The sequence below is a fragment of the Peromyscus maniculatus genome, chromosome 8 (genome assembly GCF_049852395.1).
Source record: "Peromyscus maniculatus bairdii isolate BWxNUB_F1_BW_parent chromosome 8, HU_Pman_BW_mat_3.1, whole genome shotgun sequence".
Taxonomy (NCBI): domain Eukaryota; kingdom Metazoa; phylum Chordata; class Mammalia; order Rodentia; family Cricetidae; genus Peromyscus; species Peromyscus maniculatus.
Genome location: NC_134859.1, coordinates 33,067,501 through 33,084,040, shown reverse-complemented (window position 1 = coordinate 33,084,040; position 16,540 = coordinate 33,067,501). Strand labels below are relative to the sequence as shown.

Here is a 16,540-nt window from a genome sequence, read left to right as displayed (position 1 = left end):
CATCTCTCAACTGATTAGATTTTACATGTGTCCCTGTGGCCCAGTTCTCACACACAGCTTCTAAACAGGTGGCCACCTGAAGTGAACTCTCAGCCTTGCCTCCTCAGAGAGGTCTAACTCCAGACTGTCCCACCCAAAGATCCTCTGCAAATGGCATTTTCAAGGACAGGCTGCCTGTGTTCTGATTCTCCTGTTCACACACTGCATCCAGCCAGCCATTATGGCATCCTGACTTGGGGAACCTTTCCCTGATGCCCAGTCATAACAAGTAACTGAGTAACTGTGCCCGGCCTCAGTTACTTCCCAGGAGCAAGAACATGAGGGAATTGACTCTGAGGTCCAGGGAGACACTGCCTGGGTTGGAATTCTGGCTCACTGACATGGAAGGTTCCAGAAACTCTCTTCCTGAACTTCCTGTACTGCCCTGACACCTGTTCCTATTTGTTCTTATGGAAATGACATAAAGAAAGCAGGACGGATAGACAGCCTCCACCAGTCTCTAAAGATGGAGATCAAAATCATCCAGAGACTTGCAGTAGCTTAGTTTCTCCCCAGGCTTTGCCCAGAAGCCGAGGACTTAGAGGAAAGCACACAGGAGGGACAGCTTCTGGCTGTAACTCAAATCCTCCAGTTCATTAAACAAGGACAGGAATGTGAAAGCAGCTCCCACTTATTCCTCTTCTCAGCAACTCGGTCTTTTCCAGGAAAGAGAAAGAGAAAGCTACCATCACCAGTAGAGGATCACGTTACTGGTCACCAGGAGGGGTGACAGAGAGGGCTCCCTGTGGCCAGAGGGTTACATTGTGCCAACTTCTGGGCAATAGTGAGCCTGCAAGTAGGCAGGAGTTGTGTTCAGGACCCTGGAAAGTGCCTGTGGGGGCCTCCTCATTGCTCCCTGCCCAGCCTGTCTCCCTCCACAGTGAGAATGAAATGGGCTCAGTTCTGCTTGCATACACACCCCTGCTCCTCTTGACTCAGTGAGAACCTGCCAGTAGGTACAGAAAAGGAGCAAAGGAAATGACAGCGCTGTGCCGACCCTCTGAAAGCAGCATGGCTCCCCTCCCCCCCCCCCCCCCCGCCCCCTTTGTCACTGGCCTGTGGAACTCTACTAAACTAACTCCTGGATCCTAGGAAAATAAACTATGGCCCCTCTCAGCTCAGACCTTCTTCCCTCTCAAATACCAGCTGCAAGGATTCGAGCCTGATGCCCCACTCCCTGGTGCTCTGGAGGACAGTGAGGTGGGGGTGACAAGAGAGCCAGCAAACAAGGAAAACATTACACAGAACGGGGTCGCAGCCCAAGTCTCCAAGCACCCGAGGGGCCAGAGTCTGTGAGCCTGAAGGTTAACAGTGCCCAGGTGGTGTCCACGTAAAGAAGTAGCAGGTTCAGCACAGGATGCTCTGACCCTGGGCTGGCTGTTAAGGTCCCTAAGCAGACTTGGTAAACCCCCACCTCATCTCGCCATCCCCCACCACACTCAAGTCAAACTCAGATCAGCACAGCCACGCTCTGCCCCCTCTCTGAAGAACACTATGTAGCCTGCCCAGCCTGATCTTTCAAAACAGCTGTTTCCGGGAATAGAAACTGAAACCTATTCTCACTGAAGTCCCCTCCCAGTCCTGGCCTCCGGCAAACAAAACTCAGATCTAGCAAGTGCAGAGCAAAAGGCAAGGTTTGTGGAGAGAGAGACCAGAGGCAGAAAGACCGTCCACGAGGTCAGCCAGCTCCCACCCCTTCCTGACTGGTCTCTCAGAAGGACTCCAGACCTCTGCATCTGCATCTCATCTCTGAACATCCCGGGTCTGGATTTCAGTTCTAGATCTCTCCATAGAGAACTGCTGGAGGACAGCAACGTTTTTCTAGGAAGAAGTGACTTTCCAGAAAGGCCACTAACAACCGGATCCCACATAACCCTCCTCTGGAGCTGGTAAGTAAAAGCCTCCTAAAAGCTGCTTGCTCACCCCCAGTCTCCCTAAACTTCTGTCCTTGTGACATGAAAAGTAGAACTGTGACACCAGGTCATGGGACCTTAGGGTCTGGCCCGTTTTGCTCAGCACAGCAGGAAGGCCCTCTCTCTCTGACTGTCTCCAGTACCACACAGCACTGCAATTATCTTTGCTGCTCGAATCCATCCAAACCACCAGCATGGAGGCAAATGTCTAGCTCACCTGGGTATTCTTCTAATAATGGCTAAATTTAAAGAAAGAGGGCAGAGAGGGCAACCCATCTTCTCTTAGAATCTAAGATAGATAGCACCTCTTCATCTCTCCACAAGAATAAATTCCCGAGATCAGAATGGGCCACAGGCAGTATCTAAGATACATGAAAAAATATGCAGAAAAAGAAATTGGTTCTTGTCTGGACCTCAGGGTGGGTTTTGAGTGTAAGGTATCTTAGTGACCTTTCTGTCTGACTCCATCCAGATGTTTGATTTGCATTGGAGAAAGTGGCTCTGTTTAAGGTACTAACTCATTAACTAATCTACAAACTAACTTTCAAACACCATCTCCACAGAGCATGCTGGGCTCCATATTGTCCCCATTCACCTTGAGGAAGTTTATCACACTTTCCAGAGATAAATCAACATCTTGATTTTCCTCTCAGTCTTTCCTACTGGTGATCAAATAAGGAATAAATGAGCGTTTGAAGCACACACAAGGATAATAGTTCACAAAAATCCTTGATTTTAGGTTCATTGCTAGTCTAGTCTGGTTCCCACATTCCCATGTGTCTTTCTGATGGAGATTCATAATAACTGTGTTATATGTGAACTACATAGAGCCCCACACAGAAAAAAATCCACTTATAAATGAGCTTCATTTTGCACCAGGTAAGCCATGAAATTTATTTAGTGGGTTGTAATAAGCATGTGTTCAAGTTAATTAATTGGAGTAGGAAACAGTAAAACTCAATTCAATGAACTTAATGGAATAAAGTAGTGCCAGAGTGGATTGTGTGGCACCTACCACCTTTCATGAAGCTATGGGCAAGTGTGTGTGAGCATGCTCTTGGTTCTGTGTGTCTGTTGGGAGACTCCAAAGACACTGCTCACAGAGTCTGATTTTCCATCCCAGGCCCGGCTCCCCTCTCTAGTTGGATGTACTTGTTAAGCTGCCTCCAGAAGCCCCAAGGATCTTCATTCTTCCATGGGGATCTTCAACCTTATACAGAGGGAGTGAAACAGGCGTATAATCCAGGCAGGAGCCTCAAAAAAAGGAAATGGGGGGCATATGAATCCCAAAAAGAATTCTATGGGTTCTTTGCAAATACTGGATCAGTGTTCTGAGGCTATCCACAACAACACTCCCAAGTGGCTCCCCGAAGAACTTGCAGCTTCACAGTTACCCATGACCTTTCCCAGTCTGCTTGTAATACACGGACTGCAGCAGGATACAACCCTTTGAGAGTTACTGGATCCTGTGTGCAGCCGTGACCTGCACCATTTCCCACAGGGTCCAGTACAGGGTGTGCAAGTGTGGGAAGTCTCCATCTCCAATCACAGTCACATAAATAGTTCTGAGAAAAGCATGGTTTTCGCTCATCTTCTACCCTGGTGAGTAGAACTCACTTGGTAAAGTAAAACAGACACAGAACTAGACCTTGGCCAATGACAGGCAAGGGGGGAGTTGCCTTGAGGACAAGACACTACTAAATGTCACACAGCTTTTCTCTGACCCCCATCTCCATACACTAGTGCAGAATGCTCTCTCTCCTGGACCTTGTCTGGTTTCATTCCCCTGGCTTCCAGCCAACTTTGCCTCAGAACAGATAAGTCCACCATCATAGCTACATACCCAGCTCAGGACACCTTGACACTCTGAAGCAGGAAGCATCACCCTGGCTGATCCATATCCTCTCAGGTCTGACACAGGAGCTGCTGGAGGAGGACTCTGAATAGTCTCTGGAGTCACTGCCTTGAAGGGATTTTGACCTCTGTGTGGGTGTGACACGTGACAGCAACCTTTCCCATATTCTCCCTCCCACTGAACTCGGGACATCTTTATGATGATTTGATGAAGCATCTTGTTCTCTTGATGAGTTTAACCCCAAAACAAGTTCTGAGTAGTTGGAGACACTGGGGGAATTTCCTTTAGCATGGCAATTCAGTTTTAGGGTACACATAAAAGAGGACAGAACACATTGGTTTCCAAAATTGTAAACTTTGTGTCCATGTAAAGTATAAATGACAATTGTGACAGTGAATAGACCAGGGTTCCCAAGGGAAGCCCCTCATCATGCATCAAATCCTCTATTAAGAAGGATTGTCAGCCGGGCGGTGGTGGCGCACGCCTTTAATCCCAGCACTCGGGAGGCAGAGCCAGGTGGATCTCTGTGAGTTCGAGGCCAGCCTGGACTACCAAGTGAGTCCCAGGAAAGGCGCAAAGCTACACAGAGAAACCCTGTCTCGAAAAACCAAAAAAAAAAAAAAAAAAAAAAAAAGAAGGATTGTCTTCACTTTACCGACAGAAACATGGAGTCACATTCCAGGGATCAACCTTTGGATTCCTTACACACTCTGTGTGTAACTCAAGACTGGTTCTTAGCCATGGTGGTATACCCCTGTAATCCCAGCACTAGAGAGACTGAGACAGGAGCATCATAAATTTGAGGCCAGCCTAGGCTACAAAGAAAGACCCTGTCTCAAAAAAAAAAAAAATAAAATAAAGACTATTTAATCATAATTCTCTGTTTCTTCACCCACAATCAACAGTAATGAATACCACTTATCTAATAGGATTTGAGGACTGTTAAGTGAGATAAGGCATTCGAAGGACCCAACACAGACTCACAGACACAGGACCTTCTTGCTGTGTGGTTAAAGTCGAAGAGTGGAGGAAGAACCCGAGGTACGGCTTCCTCAGCCTCACCAAGAGAGCTGAGAGGTGTACAGAGAACGTCAGACCGATCTTGTCATGAAGCCATCACACAATTCCTGGGAGGTGGGTAGCATGACTTTCTGGTGCCAGAGGCAGGAAACTGGAGTTCCGGGAGTGTGTCCATGTTACAAAGAGCTGAGCACCTCAAACAGGGAATGGTCCCTTGGCCCATTTCCTTCTGTAGAGGATGAATCCAAATCCCAAGACTGGATGACGAGGCTATAGGGAGCAGGACTGGACTGGATTATATCAGGCGCTTATCCCAGGAGAGGTGCGAGTGAAGGGGGGGGGGGGGGGTGCCCAAGCTCAAGGAGAGGATGGAAAATAGAAGCTGCATGGTGGCATGTACTGTGGTCATGAATGTGTCCTACAGATAAATAGCTGGGTCTTCTAGGGAAACCTCCTACCTCAATGGAAGGAAAAGACAGGCCTCCAGATGTTCCATTGGGTGCTCCTAATGGGACAGAAAGGCTGTATTAAAAAGGGGGCGGGGGCTTGGATTTTAGAATTGTTTTAATTTATTACAGTGTGTGTGTGTGTGTGTGTGTGTGTGTGTGTGTGTGTGTATGCTCAAACATGTATGTGGGAGTGGTTAGAGGACAACTTTCAGGAGTTGGTTCTCTCCACCCTGTGGGTTTCTGGGTTTGAACTCAGATCATCAGGTTCAGCAGCAAGTGCCCTTGGCTACTGAGCCATCTCTCTAGCCCTGGGTGATGGAATGTTTTTATTTATATACTTGAACAAGGGGCTGGAGAGATGGCTCAGCCATTAAAGGCTAGGCTCACAACCAAAATATTCTTGAACAAGAAGAAAGTTGAGTTTTAAGAGCAGATAGCATAGCAATCACTCATGATAAGGGGACTTTTTGAGTCCATCAATAAGGAGCATTTGGTGTGTTGTAAGCTTGTGTAGAATCCACTTGGTGATCCCAACCAATTCTTTTCTCAGTCCTGAGGACCAGCCCACTCATGCTTTCATTTCATTGCAAGCAATCAGCCAACAAGAAAAATCTACTTTCACACACCAGCCTGAGTACCTCCAATAATAATAACACTATCAACAGTTATGCACAGAAATGTACAAACATAAGCGCTAACCAAAACATCAGCGGCAGGCTAGTTCGAAATTAATTGTTTTGATTCATCTGTGGAAGTCGATGGGAGATGAGCATATACTAGAAAAACGTGATTTCCCTAGAGGGGGAAAAAAAAGAATGTCATTTGAAAAAGGAAAAGGCAGAGTGTGCTTTTTAGAAGAGAACAATTAAATTCTACTTGACTCCGAGGGCTTGCAGGTCCTCACCAGCCCGGGCCTCAGTGAGGAGAGCAATGCTAGCATGCTCAGTTGCTGGTCCTGCCTGCTGGTGTTACTGGCCTGTGTTGCCACTGGGTGATCTGACCACCCTCTCCTGTCCTGCTTCAGGAGTACAGCCCTTCACACAGCAGCTGCACAGCCCCCCTCCTGAGCACCATCCTCCCCTCTGTGAATGAACCATCACCCCCTGAACTGATTGTACAGGAAACGTCTTTGCGCCTTCCCCGGTTGTGGATCTGGACCCCCGAGGCTGTGATAGGAAGTCTGTTGATTCCAATAACCCCCTATGTCTAACTTTATACCTCTTCTGCCCCCACAGGCTGAGCCACTACTCCCCAACATGGCAGAGACCCCTTACACCCCGCTGAATTCGTCCTTCGGCTTTGCCGCATCATATCAGACCACGGGCTGCGATTTGCCTAAGGTCAGCAGGACTGTTGAAAAGGCCTTGAATGAAGGGAAACTGTTGGACATGGTATATGGGATCAAGGAGATGGTGGCAATATTGTCCCAAACCCCACTGAACATCGCTTTGACTGGGGACTCGGGCAATGGCCTGTCATCTTTCATCAATGCACTCAGAATCATTGGCCATGAAGAAGATGACTCAGCTCCCACTGGGGTGGTGAGGACCACCCAGACACCAGCTGAGTACTCTTCACCCCACTTTCCCAATGTGGTACTGTGGGACCTGCCTGGTTTGGGGGCCACAGCCCAAACCATAGAGAGCTATAGTGAAGAGATGAAATTCAAGCTGTATAACTTATTCATCATCATCGCCTCTGAGCAGTTCAGCTCAAATCATGTAAATCTTGCTAAAATCATCCAGAGGATGGGGAAGAGGTTCTATATTGTCTGGACCAAGCTGGACAGGGACCTCAGCCAATGTGTCCTTTCAGAGATCCGGCTCCTACAGAGTATCCAGGAGAATATCCAGCAGAGTCTACAGAAGGAGAGGGTGAATATACCCCCCATATTCCTGGTATCCAATCTAGACCCTTTACTACATGACTTCCCAAAGCTGAGGGACATGCTGCATAAAGACCTCTCCAACATCAGGTGCTGTGGGCCCTTAAACGCTCTTTCTGGCATCTGTGAGAAGATCATTGATGATAAAGTGGCTTGCCTGAAGGAGAGAATAGACAACGGATGCTGGGGGAATTCGTTTTGTGTCGGGGACAATGATGACATGGGGGAGTGTCTGAAAGTGTTCCGACTGGAATTTGGTGTAGATGATGAATCACTTCAACAGGTAGCCCAGAGTATGGGGAGAGTAGTCCAAGAGTACAAGGTCGACATGAAGTCCCAAACCCTGCACACTCTCCGCAGAAGGGACTGGAAACTGAGACTGATGACTTGTGTATTCATGAATGCATTATTCCAAATTCTTAAATGTCTCCCAGGCTTACGTTGTTGCATCCTCTGTTCCAGACGCATGAAACTCAAACGCATGCTTCTGTTAGTTTCCCAGGACACCAAGACCATCGTGAAGAAAATCCTGAAAGACAGCATCAGCTCTCCTCAAATCTAGTGTAGGGGGTGGTCTGTCACCCTTCTCACTTGGAAGCCAGACTGCCTTGGGTCTGGATCTCACCTGGATCCATCCCTACCTCTCCACTAGAAATCAAGAGATATAACAACACTTTTTCTAAAGGTTCTAGATCCTTTGAGAGGAGTTAAAAATAACTCATTTCACTTGTCTGGATTCTAATGCACTCTTCCACTGAGGGACAGGGACAAATTGTTTAAAAAAAATTGTTGATCATGATTCTTAGATTTGGAATATAGAAAATTTTAAGTGTGATGTATGTCTAAATCAGTTTTCCTCCAAAACAGTAAAGTCAGATCTTCTTCATTAGCACCTTTTTATTCTCACTCTCCTTCCTTTCCCTGGATAACCCTGTTAAGGACTCATTTGGTACAGAGGAACACGTAGATGGAGACTATGGTAGCCATTGCTCTCTGGATTCTGTTTAGTACTGGGGAAAGGACTCAGACAGCATTTCTAATGCAAACTGCTTACCTGTCACACATTCACTGACAGGTACCTAAAAAGAGTATCTTAAGAGGGAACTCAGAGCCGGGCAGTGGTGGCACACGCCTTTAATCCCAGCACTTGGGAAGCAGAGCCAGGCGAACTCTGTGAATTTGAGGCCAGCCTGGTCTACAGCACAAGAGCCAGGAAAAGCACCAAAACTACACAGAGAAGCCCTGTCTCAAAAAACAAAACAAAAAAAGAGGGAACTCAGGTATACATGAGTTAGTGTCATGGCAAGAGCGTAATGGCATCAATGGACTTCACACTGGATCATTTGAGGAGAATTTGCTAATGATACATCCTTCAAATGTGTAATGAGGGTTCAAGGAGATTGTCAAGAGATGGTGCTGGCTTCCTCCAGCCTCCACTGCGTTGAATGTATTGGATGAAGTCCCTGCCTAGGCTTATATTGCTTTTGGATATCCAGAATTAAACCTTGCTTTTGCATTCCGGCATGCTCGTCTTTGGTGGTCTCTCTGGGGGTCACGATCTGGGCACAACATTTGGGGGCTCTCCGGGATCCCCAGAGACCCCCCTCAGGGACTCCTAAGAGCTCCGGAGGTCCATCTGCACCGATCGGTAAGAGCGCTCCATTTTCTTGTCTTTGCTTTCCTTTTACTTTCATTTTCTTATCCGAAGCCGGCGGTTGAATCTGACAGGCTCACCTTGGCAGACGCGCCTGTAAGGTGACCCTGGAGGAGTTGGAAGACATTCCAACCCCTCATCAGGACGCGGGGGTCCTCACAGGTCCCCCCGTCATAGGACGCCCGAGAGGGGTCCGTCTGTTAGGATACCCGTGAGGGGTCCATCTGTTTGGACACCTGTGAGGGGTCTGTCTGGGGATCGGGAGACTCTGTTGAATTGTCCCTGTCCCATCCGTAGGTCTTTGGCATTATCAAGGCTCCCTCTCCGGACTCTCATCTGCCTGAACCATCTGTAGGGCCCTTGTTCTTCCTTTTTGTCTGCCTATCTTGTTCGTCAGTGTTATTTGTTATGCCTTCATAAATGTATAAATGTGTGAGAACTGTGGCCACATGTGCGAGTGTTTTATGCCTGAGCTTGTGTATGCACTGGGACTTGTGGGCCGGATTGCCAGCCGAAGGGATGGAGACCCCTTTAGTGGTTGAACTGGCACAGACTAACCTAACATTGCTTCCTTGCTCTCTCTGACCAGAGCACAGGCAGCAGGCAGCAGAAAGCTTGCAATGAGTCCGGCAGGTAGTGGCTGCACAGCTGCTACTTCGGGGACCCAGGGCGCCACTGAGAGGGCTAGGTGGCCGTGGGCATCAAGGGGCCTAGATGCAGCGGGTTCAGGGCCCCAGCTCACTCAAAAAGCTGTGGAGTAGAGGCTTGGCTGCATGGGAACTAGGCATGGCTTTGTGCTAGAGCGGGCTGTGAGCACTGTGGGGCCAAGATATGGCCGGCAGGTTCTGGCTGGGCTCCTGTGTGGACATGGGGCAGAGCTGGCAGGAGCCAGCAGGAGCCTCAAGGAGCTCAGTGTGGGGGCTGGTGGAGAACTAACTGCCCCTCCAGGGTCACAGCTAAGGAGTGGCCTACAGGTCTGTGGGCCCAGCCAGGGCATGAAGTCACTTTCAGTCTGCTGTTCTCGTGTACTTGAGGGTCTGAGGTTGACAGCAATCTTTTGTCTCCATGGTGTATGCCTTCCCCGTTCTCTTCCATGCTGTAGGGTGGGGCTCCCAAGACCTGCCCTGGGGCTAAAACCTGATCAAGGTCTGGCTCCAAGAATGGAATGTCACCAACAGTTTCTTGTCTGCAGTACAGTGCTGATGCAAATTGAGAGTTATTCTTGTTATGGTATATGCATGTATTTCTGTTCTTGTTTAAAATATTGTAACTTTACAATATATTCTAGAGTACTGAGGGAAATCACAAGAAAGACTTTGGTAAGAGTTTCTGTTTTAAAGGAAAAGAAAAAGCGCAATTTGTCTGGAGTAAATGTCTGAGGGATCACAGGAACGGACTGAGGGTACATGGAAGGTCGTAGAAGGTCAGAGGGGATATGATGTAAACTGTTTGTTATGGTTTCTTATACCTGCAAATACTGAATTTGAAAGTTAATTCTTATTGGTTTTCATCTTAAAAATGCCTAATGATTCTGCAAACTGCTAATGTGTGTATGTATACAGGTATGTGACTTGAAAATGTAAGCAAGCTTTAACTGTATGTATGTATGTATGTGTGTAACTTGGATCCAACTGTGTGTATGTGTGCAAGTAATTACTGTTTAGAAAAACGAGCTTTAAACAGCAACCACGTGGCTTCCTCCATCTTGGCTGGTGACCTCATGGGCAGCCATGTGGCTGGCAGCCATCTTTTACTAAGGTTATAAAGATCTACTCGGGTTAACACCTAATACTTATGTCTTTACCAAGTGTTCAACAGCAAGTTTCTAGAGAATTTAAATAGATGGCAACATATGTTTAATAAATAAGGTATTTGATTAATATTAAAGCTGCACATCAATGCTTTTATACACAGGAATATACCTTGCTCTGGCAGCTAAACTTTGTAACATAAAGGAATCATAGGAAACAGCTGAGGTTTGCAAATGTATGGCAGGACTAGAGTTCCAAAAAGAGTCTAGTTGCAGTGGTGGACCTTAGCAGTTTTAAAAAATTCCAGTGCCAAGTGATGATCACCAGAAGCACCAGCCATAATAAAATGGAGCAGTCAGGCTATGTATGTGCTGCCAAAGGTAGGGTCAAAGAAATCATCCAAGCCTCTAAGTAAAAGAACCAAAAGGATTATAAATGAATCCCTGATATTGAAATTTGGGATTGTTTGCACTTTGGAGCTTGGTTTTTCTTTACACAGATTGTAGTGATGCCATGTTTTCTCCCCCTTAAAGTAAAAGAAGATACTTTATTGTTGATATTACAGAAGACATTTGAGAGATCTTAATCTTTTAAGAACAGTTTTTATAGTTAAAAACCAATGTCTTAAAAAATGTTTCTTCTTACCCAAGGTACATTCAGGCTTAAGATTGTTGTATAATGATATTTTGTTTTGGTTTCTTTACTGAACCTGTATTTGATGCTAGAAGACCTTCAACTTAAAAGCATTGTTTTTAGGCTACTTATTGTAGACTGTTAGAGAACATAAATAGTCAGTCATAAGTAATCAATTTTTAATTGTAGTCAGGGTAAGTAAATACTGATGTAAGTTTACTCATTTACTCAGTCCCTTGCATATGTTTTTAGGGTTGAGCTTGAAACAAGTAATTAGAAACAAAGTTTGTCTATTCAGATATACCTGGACAGCCCTCGTACTTCAGAAATCTGCAGAATATGGCATTTAAATGTTGATCTAAAAGCTTACTATATCAGACAGGCTTCCAGATCCTAGCAGTGACCCAAGGTCTCCAAAGAAGATTACGAACGAGGCACCACAACATCTCTGCCTGAAATATGACAATGCTGACCACAGGGCAAGATGCCCCAATGCAATGCCTGCCACCAGGACCCAGCCCAGACTGTGGACAAGCAGTAGGACACTGGAATTGATTGCACCCTTTTGCGTGATCAAGGTCAGTCTTCCATGTCCCTATTCCACAGGAAAAATACTCTGCCTTATGAACCTGATGGCGGAAGAAGATTTATGCTATTCTGACTGGTGCCTCCAACGCTATGGAGACCTGGGTAGGGTTTGGTCCCTGTAATGTATAGGATTGGAAGCTTCTTGGTCTGCACTCAGATATAGTTTATCCTTCTCAGATCTCTGACAGTACTGATGGCCAGGCTAGCTCTAACTTTGTCAGCATGGCAGCATCAACCAGATCCTTCTGCAAGGCTATAGCTAGGTTGTTAGCTCACTTTTAGGAAAATGTTCTAAGATATAAAAGTTTAAGTAAGTCATAAAGGTTCAGATATGAGTATAAAATGAGATATGTTTCAGATTACTCTCCTGTTCTCTGGTTCAGAGCTTAACATTTAGGAGCCCTGATGAGCTGGTAGAGCAATGACTACTTACTATTCAGTCACAAGCTCAACATTTTGGATTTGTTTTAGATGTCATCTAAATATGTCTAAATGTAAACCTAAAAGTGCTTCTCATCAGGTCAAAAATCTCTGTCCAATTTATACCTGGCTTTCTGAACAGAAGGAAAATGCAAAAGCTTTTAACCCAAATCTTTAGTTCTTGTTGGGACTCAAAGGTATGAGTCCACTTCTGCTGTTTTACAGATACCCATTGCCTGCTTAGTTAACAATATGGATTTCAGTATAGATTGGTAATACTAATGTATCTAAAACTTTTATGTCATTTTGTAAGTAGGCCTCAAAAGATCAAAAGAGTCATAAAAACCTAGACCCACTTCACAGAGGTCAAAAGGACCCCAGATAAGTATTCCTAAAGATGGTTTTTCCTCTCTCCTGGTCTTGGGACTACTGATTTTCCCATTACTAAGGGTATGGACCTAAGGGTTCCAAATAAGTTCATAAATTTTAACTTCTGTTCCTAGTTTAAATTTGTCTCAACAGATTTCTACTCAGCTGGCAGTCACCTCCAGGTTTCAGTCGCTGACTCCACTGCTCCAGATGACTGTGTGCTCCAGAGAACTGTGAGCTCCAGACTTGCTAAAAGCTGACGTGGACCAGCCCAGCTAACATGGTTCTTCCCTGTCCCTATGGGGTCAGGCAGCTACATGCTTCTGACAAATGCCCCCTTGCCCAGTCTTTGACTAGCTTTTCAGCCTTCTATGGGCCCCTGACAGCAGCGCCCCAATGCCAGCTCGAAGCAGTTCCAGAAGAGAATATGTCACCCATATTCCCTGTTCAGAAAAGGCTGAAATGCTGAGTCAAAATGAAACTCCCTGGCATAGAGACAAGATGGCTGACTATACATGGCCATTATTAGAGAGGGATTCTTAGGAGCTAACTGTCCAAAACCCATGATTGGGTTCCATTAGGCACATGAGAAGGGGGAAATGTGAGACCAAAATGAGCCATCTTAGAAATAAGACCAAAATGCTTTCACCCTAAAATTAAGGCCTAAGATTTCTCCTTTTGGGAATAGGCCATTAGTTACTGAAACCAGTCAGTTCAGATTCCAGAAACCAGGAAGTGTAAAAGTACAGAGTCACAAGATAGTCATGAGATAATGCCTGCCAGACTATGGAATGTCCTCTCCCTGGTTTCCAGGGTAACTGACCACAGAAATGCCCCCACGTGAGGGCAGCCAATGAGAAATGGTGGCAGGCAACCACTCCCTTAGAAGTAATTTCTAGAAGCCCCTAGAAGCAAGCCAATCAGAATTGTATCCATACTAGCACCCCTAAATGATGTAACCTTGTGACTTTTCCCTTTAAAAACTGAGCTTGCAGACAGGTGGGCACTTCCTCCAGACTCCACTGCGTTGGATGTATTGGACGAAGTCCCTGCCTAGGCTTGTATTGCTTTTGGATATCCAGAATTAAACCTTGCTTTTGCATTCCGGCAAAAAAAAAAAAAAAAAGAGATGGTGCTGACCCTTGAGCCAACACAGTGAAGACTGACCTTCTCAAGGCCTGGAGGGGCAATCTTTTAGCCTAGAATAAAATACCTGAGGTTGGGTGATACAAAAGAAAATTAGGTTTATAACTCATTGTTTTAGGAGCTAGATCGATGGTACTGTGGGTAGGACACATGCTGCCTTTCCAGAGGACCTGAGACCTGGACCCAGCACTCACAGCAGGTGGTTCACAACTACACATAACTCCAGGGAATCCGACACTACCTTCGGACTTTTGAGGGCATCCACACACAGGTGCCAACTTCTATGGGCATCCACACGCAGGTGCTGTACACTCACACAGACACAGACACACAAATAAAAATAAATCTTGAAGCGGAAGCCAGGTGGTGGTGGCACATAGCTTTAATCTCAGCACTCAAGAGGCAGAGGCAGGAGGATCTCTGTGAGTTCGAGGCCAGCCTACTCTACAAAGCAAGTTCTAGGACAGCAAGGGCTATGCAGAGAAACCTTGTCTTGAAAAACCTAAATAAATAAGTAAATAAAACCTTGAAATGTTCCCAGTTTCAGAAGTGAAAAGCTAGTTAGAGTGGCCTGTGAGGTTAGCCTCTGGTGAGGGCTCCCTCATGGATGGGATTAGAATGGCAGATGCAGGGTCACGTGTAAAAAGGCTCTTGTAGGACAGGAAGCCAGGCAGCTTTAAGGGCTAGTCTCTCCCTTTTTGTAACAACTAACTCTCTTGGGGAAATAATTCAATCTGAGAGAACACCATTAGTCTCTTTTGAGGACAATGACCCCAGGACATAATTGCTTTCCACCAGGCACCTCTACTAAAGGTTCCACCATTTGCATACCACCACAATGGAAACCAACCATCAGCACACGAAGCATCAGGAGACCTAAAGCATGCCTAGCCCATAGCAGGCCGACAGAGTGGTAGATTATTGGCCTTTGACAATAATAACCAGCAATATGAAAGCTGTGACTTAGGAAGAGGGAAGTCACATGGTCCCAGGTGCTCAGGGGAAGAGTGGGAAGTCTAAGCCCTGGCCTCACTGCCCTTACTTCCTGCCTATGCTGGACACTGGCCAAATCCCAACAGCCTCTGGGACTGGTGTGTGTGTGTGTGTGTGTGTGAGAGAGAGAGAGAGAGAGAGAGAGAGAGAGAGAGAGAGAGAGAGAGAGAGAGAGAGAGAGAGAGAGAGAGCGTTGGGAGGGGTGGGAGGGTAGGTGGGAGGTGAGGTGATCTTTGACATTGTGATCTTCAAATGTGTTAGGCTGAGTTCATGGCTATCCTGGAATGCAGGAAGCTGGGGAGCTGCTACATGGACCTGCCTGTAAGGGTGAGAAGCCTTATAGATTCCTGCGGTCCACTCCCATATACCCAGACAGATTTGATTATTGTGTGTGCCCGTGCGCGCGCGCGCACGCACACACACACACACACACACACACACACACACACACACACAGTGACTAAATATCTCAGTAGGCCTGAAGCATTCCCAGTTTTCACTTCCACTCTATCCTTGTTTGGATAATAGTTTCATGTTCATCTTGCAAGCCTCATTTTCCCCGCTATCGTTCCTGACCGGGCAACATCCTTTTAGTGGGAACCGTTGGTGTGGCTCTCCTCTAGTTTCTCAGCACATCTGAGCTGGCACGCCGGCTCCCAGCAACAGGTTTTCTTGCATCTCTCAGGGGGCAGAGTCGCCTTGTCCTTTTGTGTTTTCTTTATCGCAAAGACTCTTCCTTTTCCTTTTATCCAGCACATGCAGATACATCATTTGCTCTGTGAAGGTCTTTTGAGGTAACCCAGATGGAATGAGCTGAGAACTTGGAAAACAGAGAGCCGAGAGCACTGGGAGGTGGGAGGAGCCAGAAAGAAAGTCGGCTGTAACTTTAACTCATGCGTTCTCTGATACCAAATCCAGGCAAAAGTGCAATGGGGAATTCCTGTTGAGGGCAGAGAAAAAGCGCTGAGTGCAGAAAGGAAGTGCTTCCGGGAACAAGCAGCAGTCAACACAGAGGCCCGGAGGGAGAAAAGGCTTTTCCTTCTATTAGAGGCCGGGCTGACAACAACGGGGTTGGAGATGAAAGGGAGGTGGCGAGACAGCAGTGAAGCGCTGAGGAAGTCCTCAGCCTTGTTTCTTAGCCGGATGTGGAGTCATCAAAAGGTTCTGATTAAGAACCAGAGAAACTCCAGGTTCTGTCTGCTATAGAAACATAGTACTCTTTGTTTGCCTTGGTCTAGTCCAGTGCTTTAAAACAAAACTGTCCGCCGGGGCTGTGGTGGTGCATGCCTTTAATCCCAGCACTCGGGAGGCAGAGCCAGGCGGATCTCTATTCAAGGCCAGCCTGATCTACAGAGCGAGATCCAGGAAAGGCGCAAAGCTACACAGAGAAACCCTGTCTCGAAAAGCCAAAAAAAAAAAAAAAAAAAAAAAAAAAAAAAAAAAACTAAATAAATAAATATTCAAGAAGTAAAAGTAAAATTAGAAGCTGTGTGGTAGTGGTGCACACCTTTAATCCGAGCACTCGGGAGGCAAAGGCAAATGGATCTCTGAGTTCGAGGTTAGCCTGGTCAAGAGTTCCATAACAGCCAGGGCTACACAGAAAAACCCTGTCTCAAAACCAAAACAAGAGAATCTGTTCCAACTACGGGTGAGGACGTTGCAATCACCAACTACTGACAGCAGATGGCGCCAACAGTCTAAGCCTAAACACTAGGATGTTCCTGGCCATTTGAATTCAAATACCTTTGAAGACATTTGATCTGTCTGTCTGTCTGTCTATCTATCATCTAAGACTTTGTCTTGCTATTTCGCCAACGCTGATCTC

At 46.3% G+C, this 16,540-nt stretch overlaps 1 protein-coding gene across 4 annotated transcripts; it reads left to right on the top strand.

Annotated features, from left to right (window-relative positions):
- Positions 1–1,618: 1,618 nt before the first annotated feature.
- On the top strand, positions 1,619–8,682 carry LOC102920446 (immunity-related GTPase family M protein 1-like). 4 transcript variants are annotated; one of them, XM_076578234.1, is made up of 3 exons: positions 1,619–1,928; positions 4,737–4,848; positions 6,512–8,682. In XM_076578234.1, exon 3 carries the CDS (start codon positions 6,533–6,535, stop codon positions 7,721–7,723), a length of 1,191 nt encoding a protein of 396 aa, XP_076434349.1. In that variant the 5' UTR covers positions 1,619–1,928; positions 4,737–4,848; positions 6,512–6,532; the 3' UTR covers positions 7,724–8,682. The 4 variants fall into 4 exon arrangements, with proteins under 4 accessions (XP_076434349.1, XP_006987194.1, XP_042139833.1 ...); XM_006987132.4 differs by having other exon boundaries at positions 1,620–1,928; positions 4,737–4,941; XM_042283899.2 differs by having other exon boundaries at positions 1,620–1,928; positions 4,713–4,941.
- The last annotated feature ends 7,858 nt before the right edge of the window (positions 8,683–16,540 follow it).

What these genes read in the sequence shown, in the direction of transcription:
- LOC102920446 (XM_006987132.4), top strand. Translation starts at nt 4,915, where the DNA reads ATGAAGCCATCACACAATTCCTGGGAG. An exon ending in CATCACACAATTCCTGGGAG is followed by an intron (nt 4,942 to 6,511) that starts GTGGGTAGCATG and finishes CTGCCCCCACAG; the next exon opens with GCTGAGCCACTACTCCCCAA.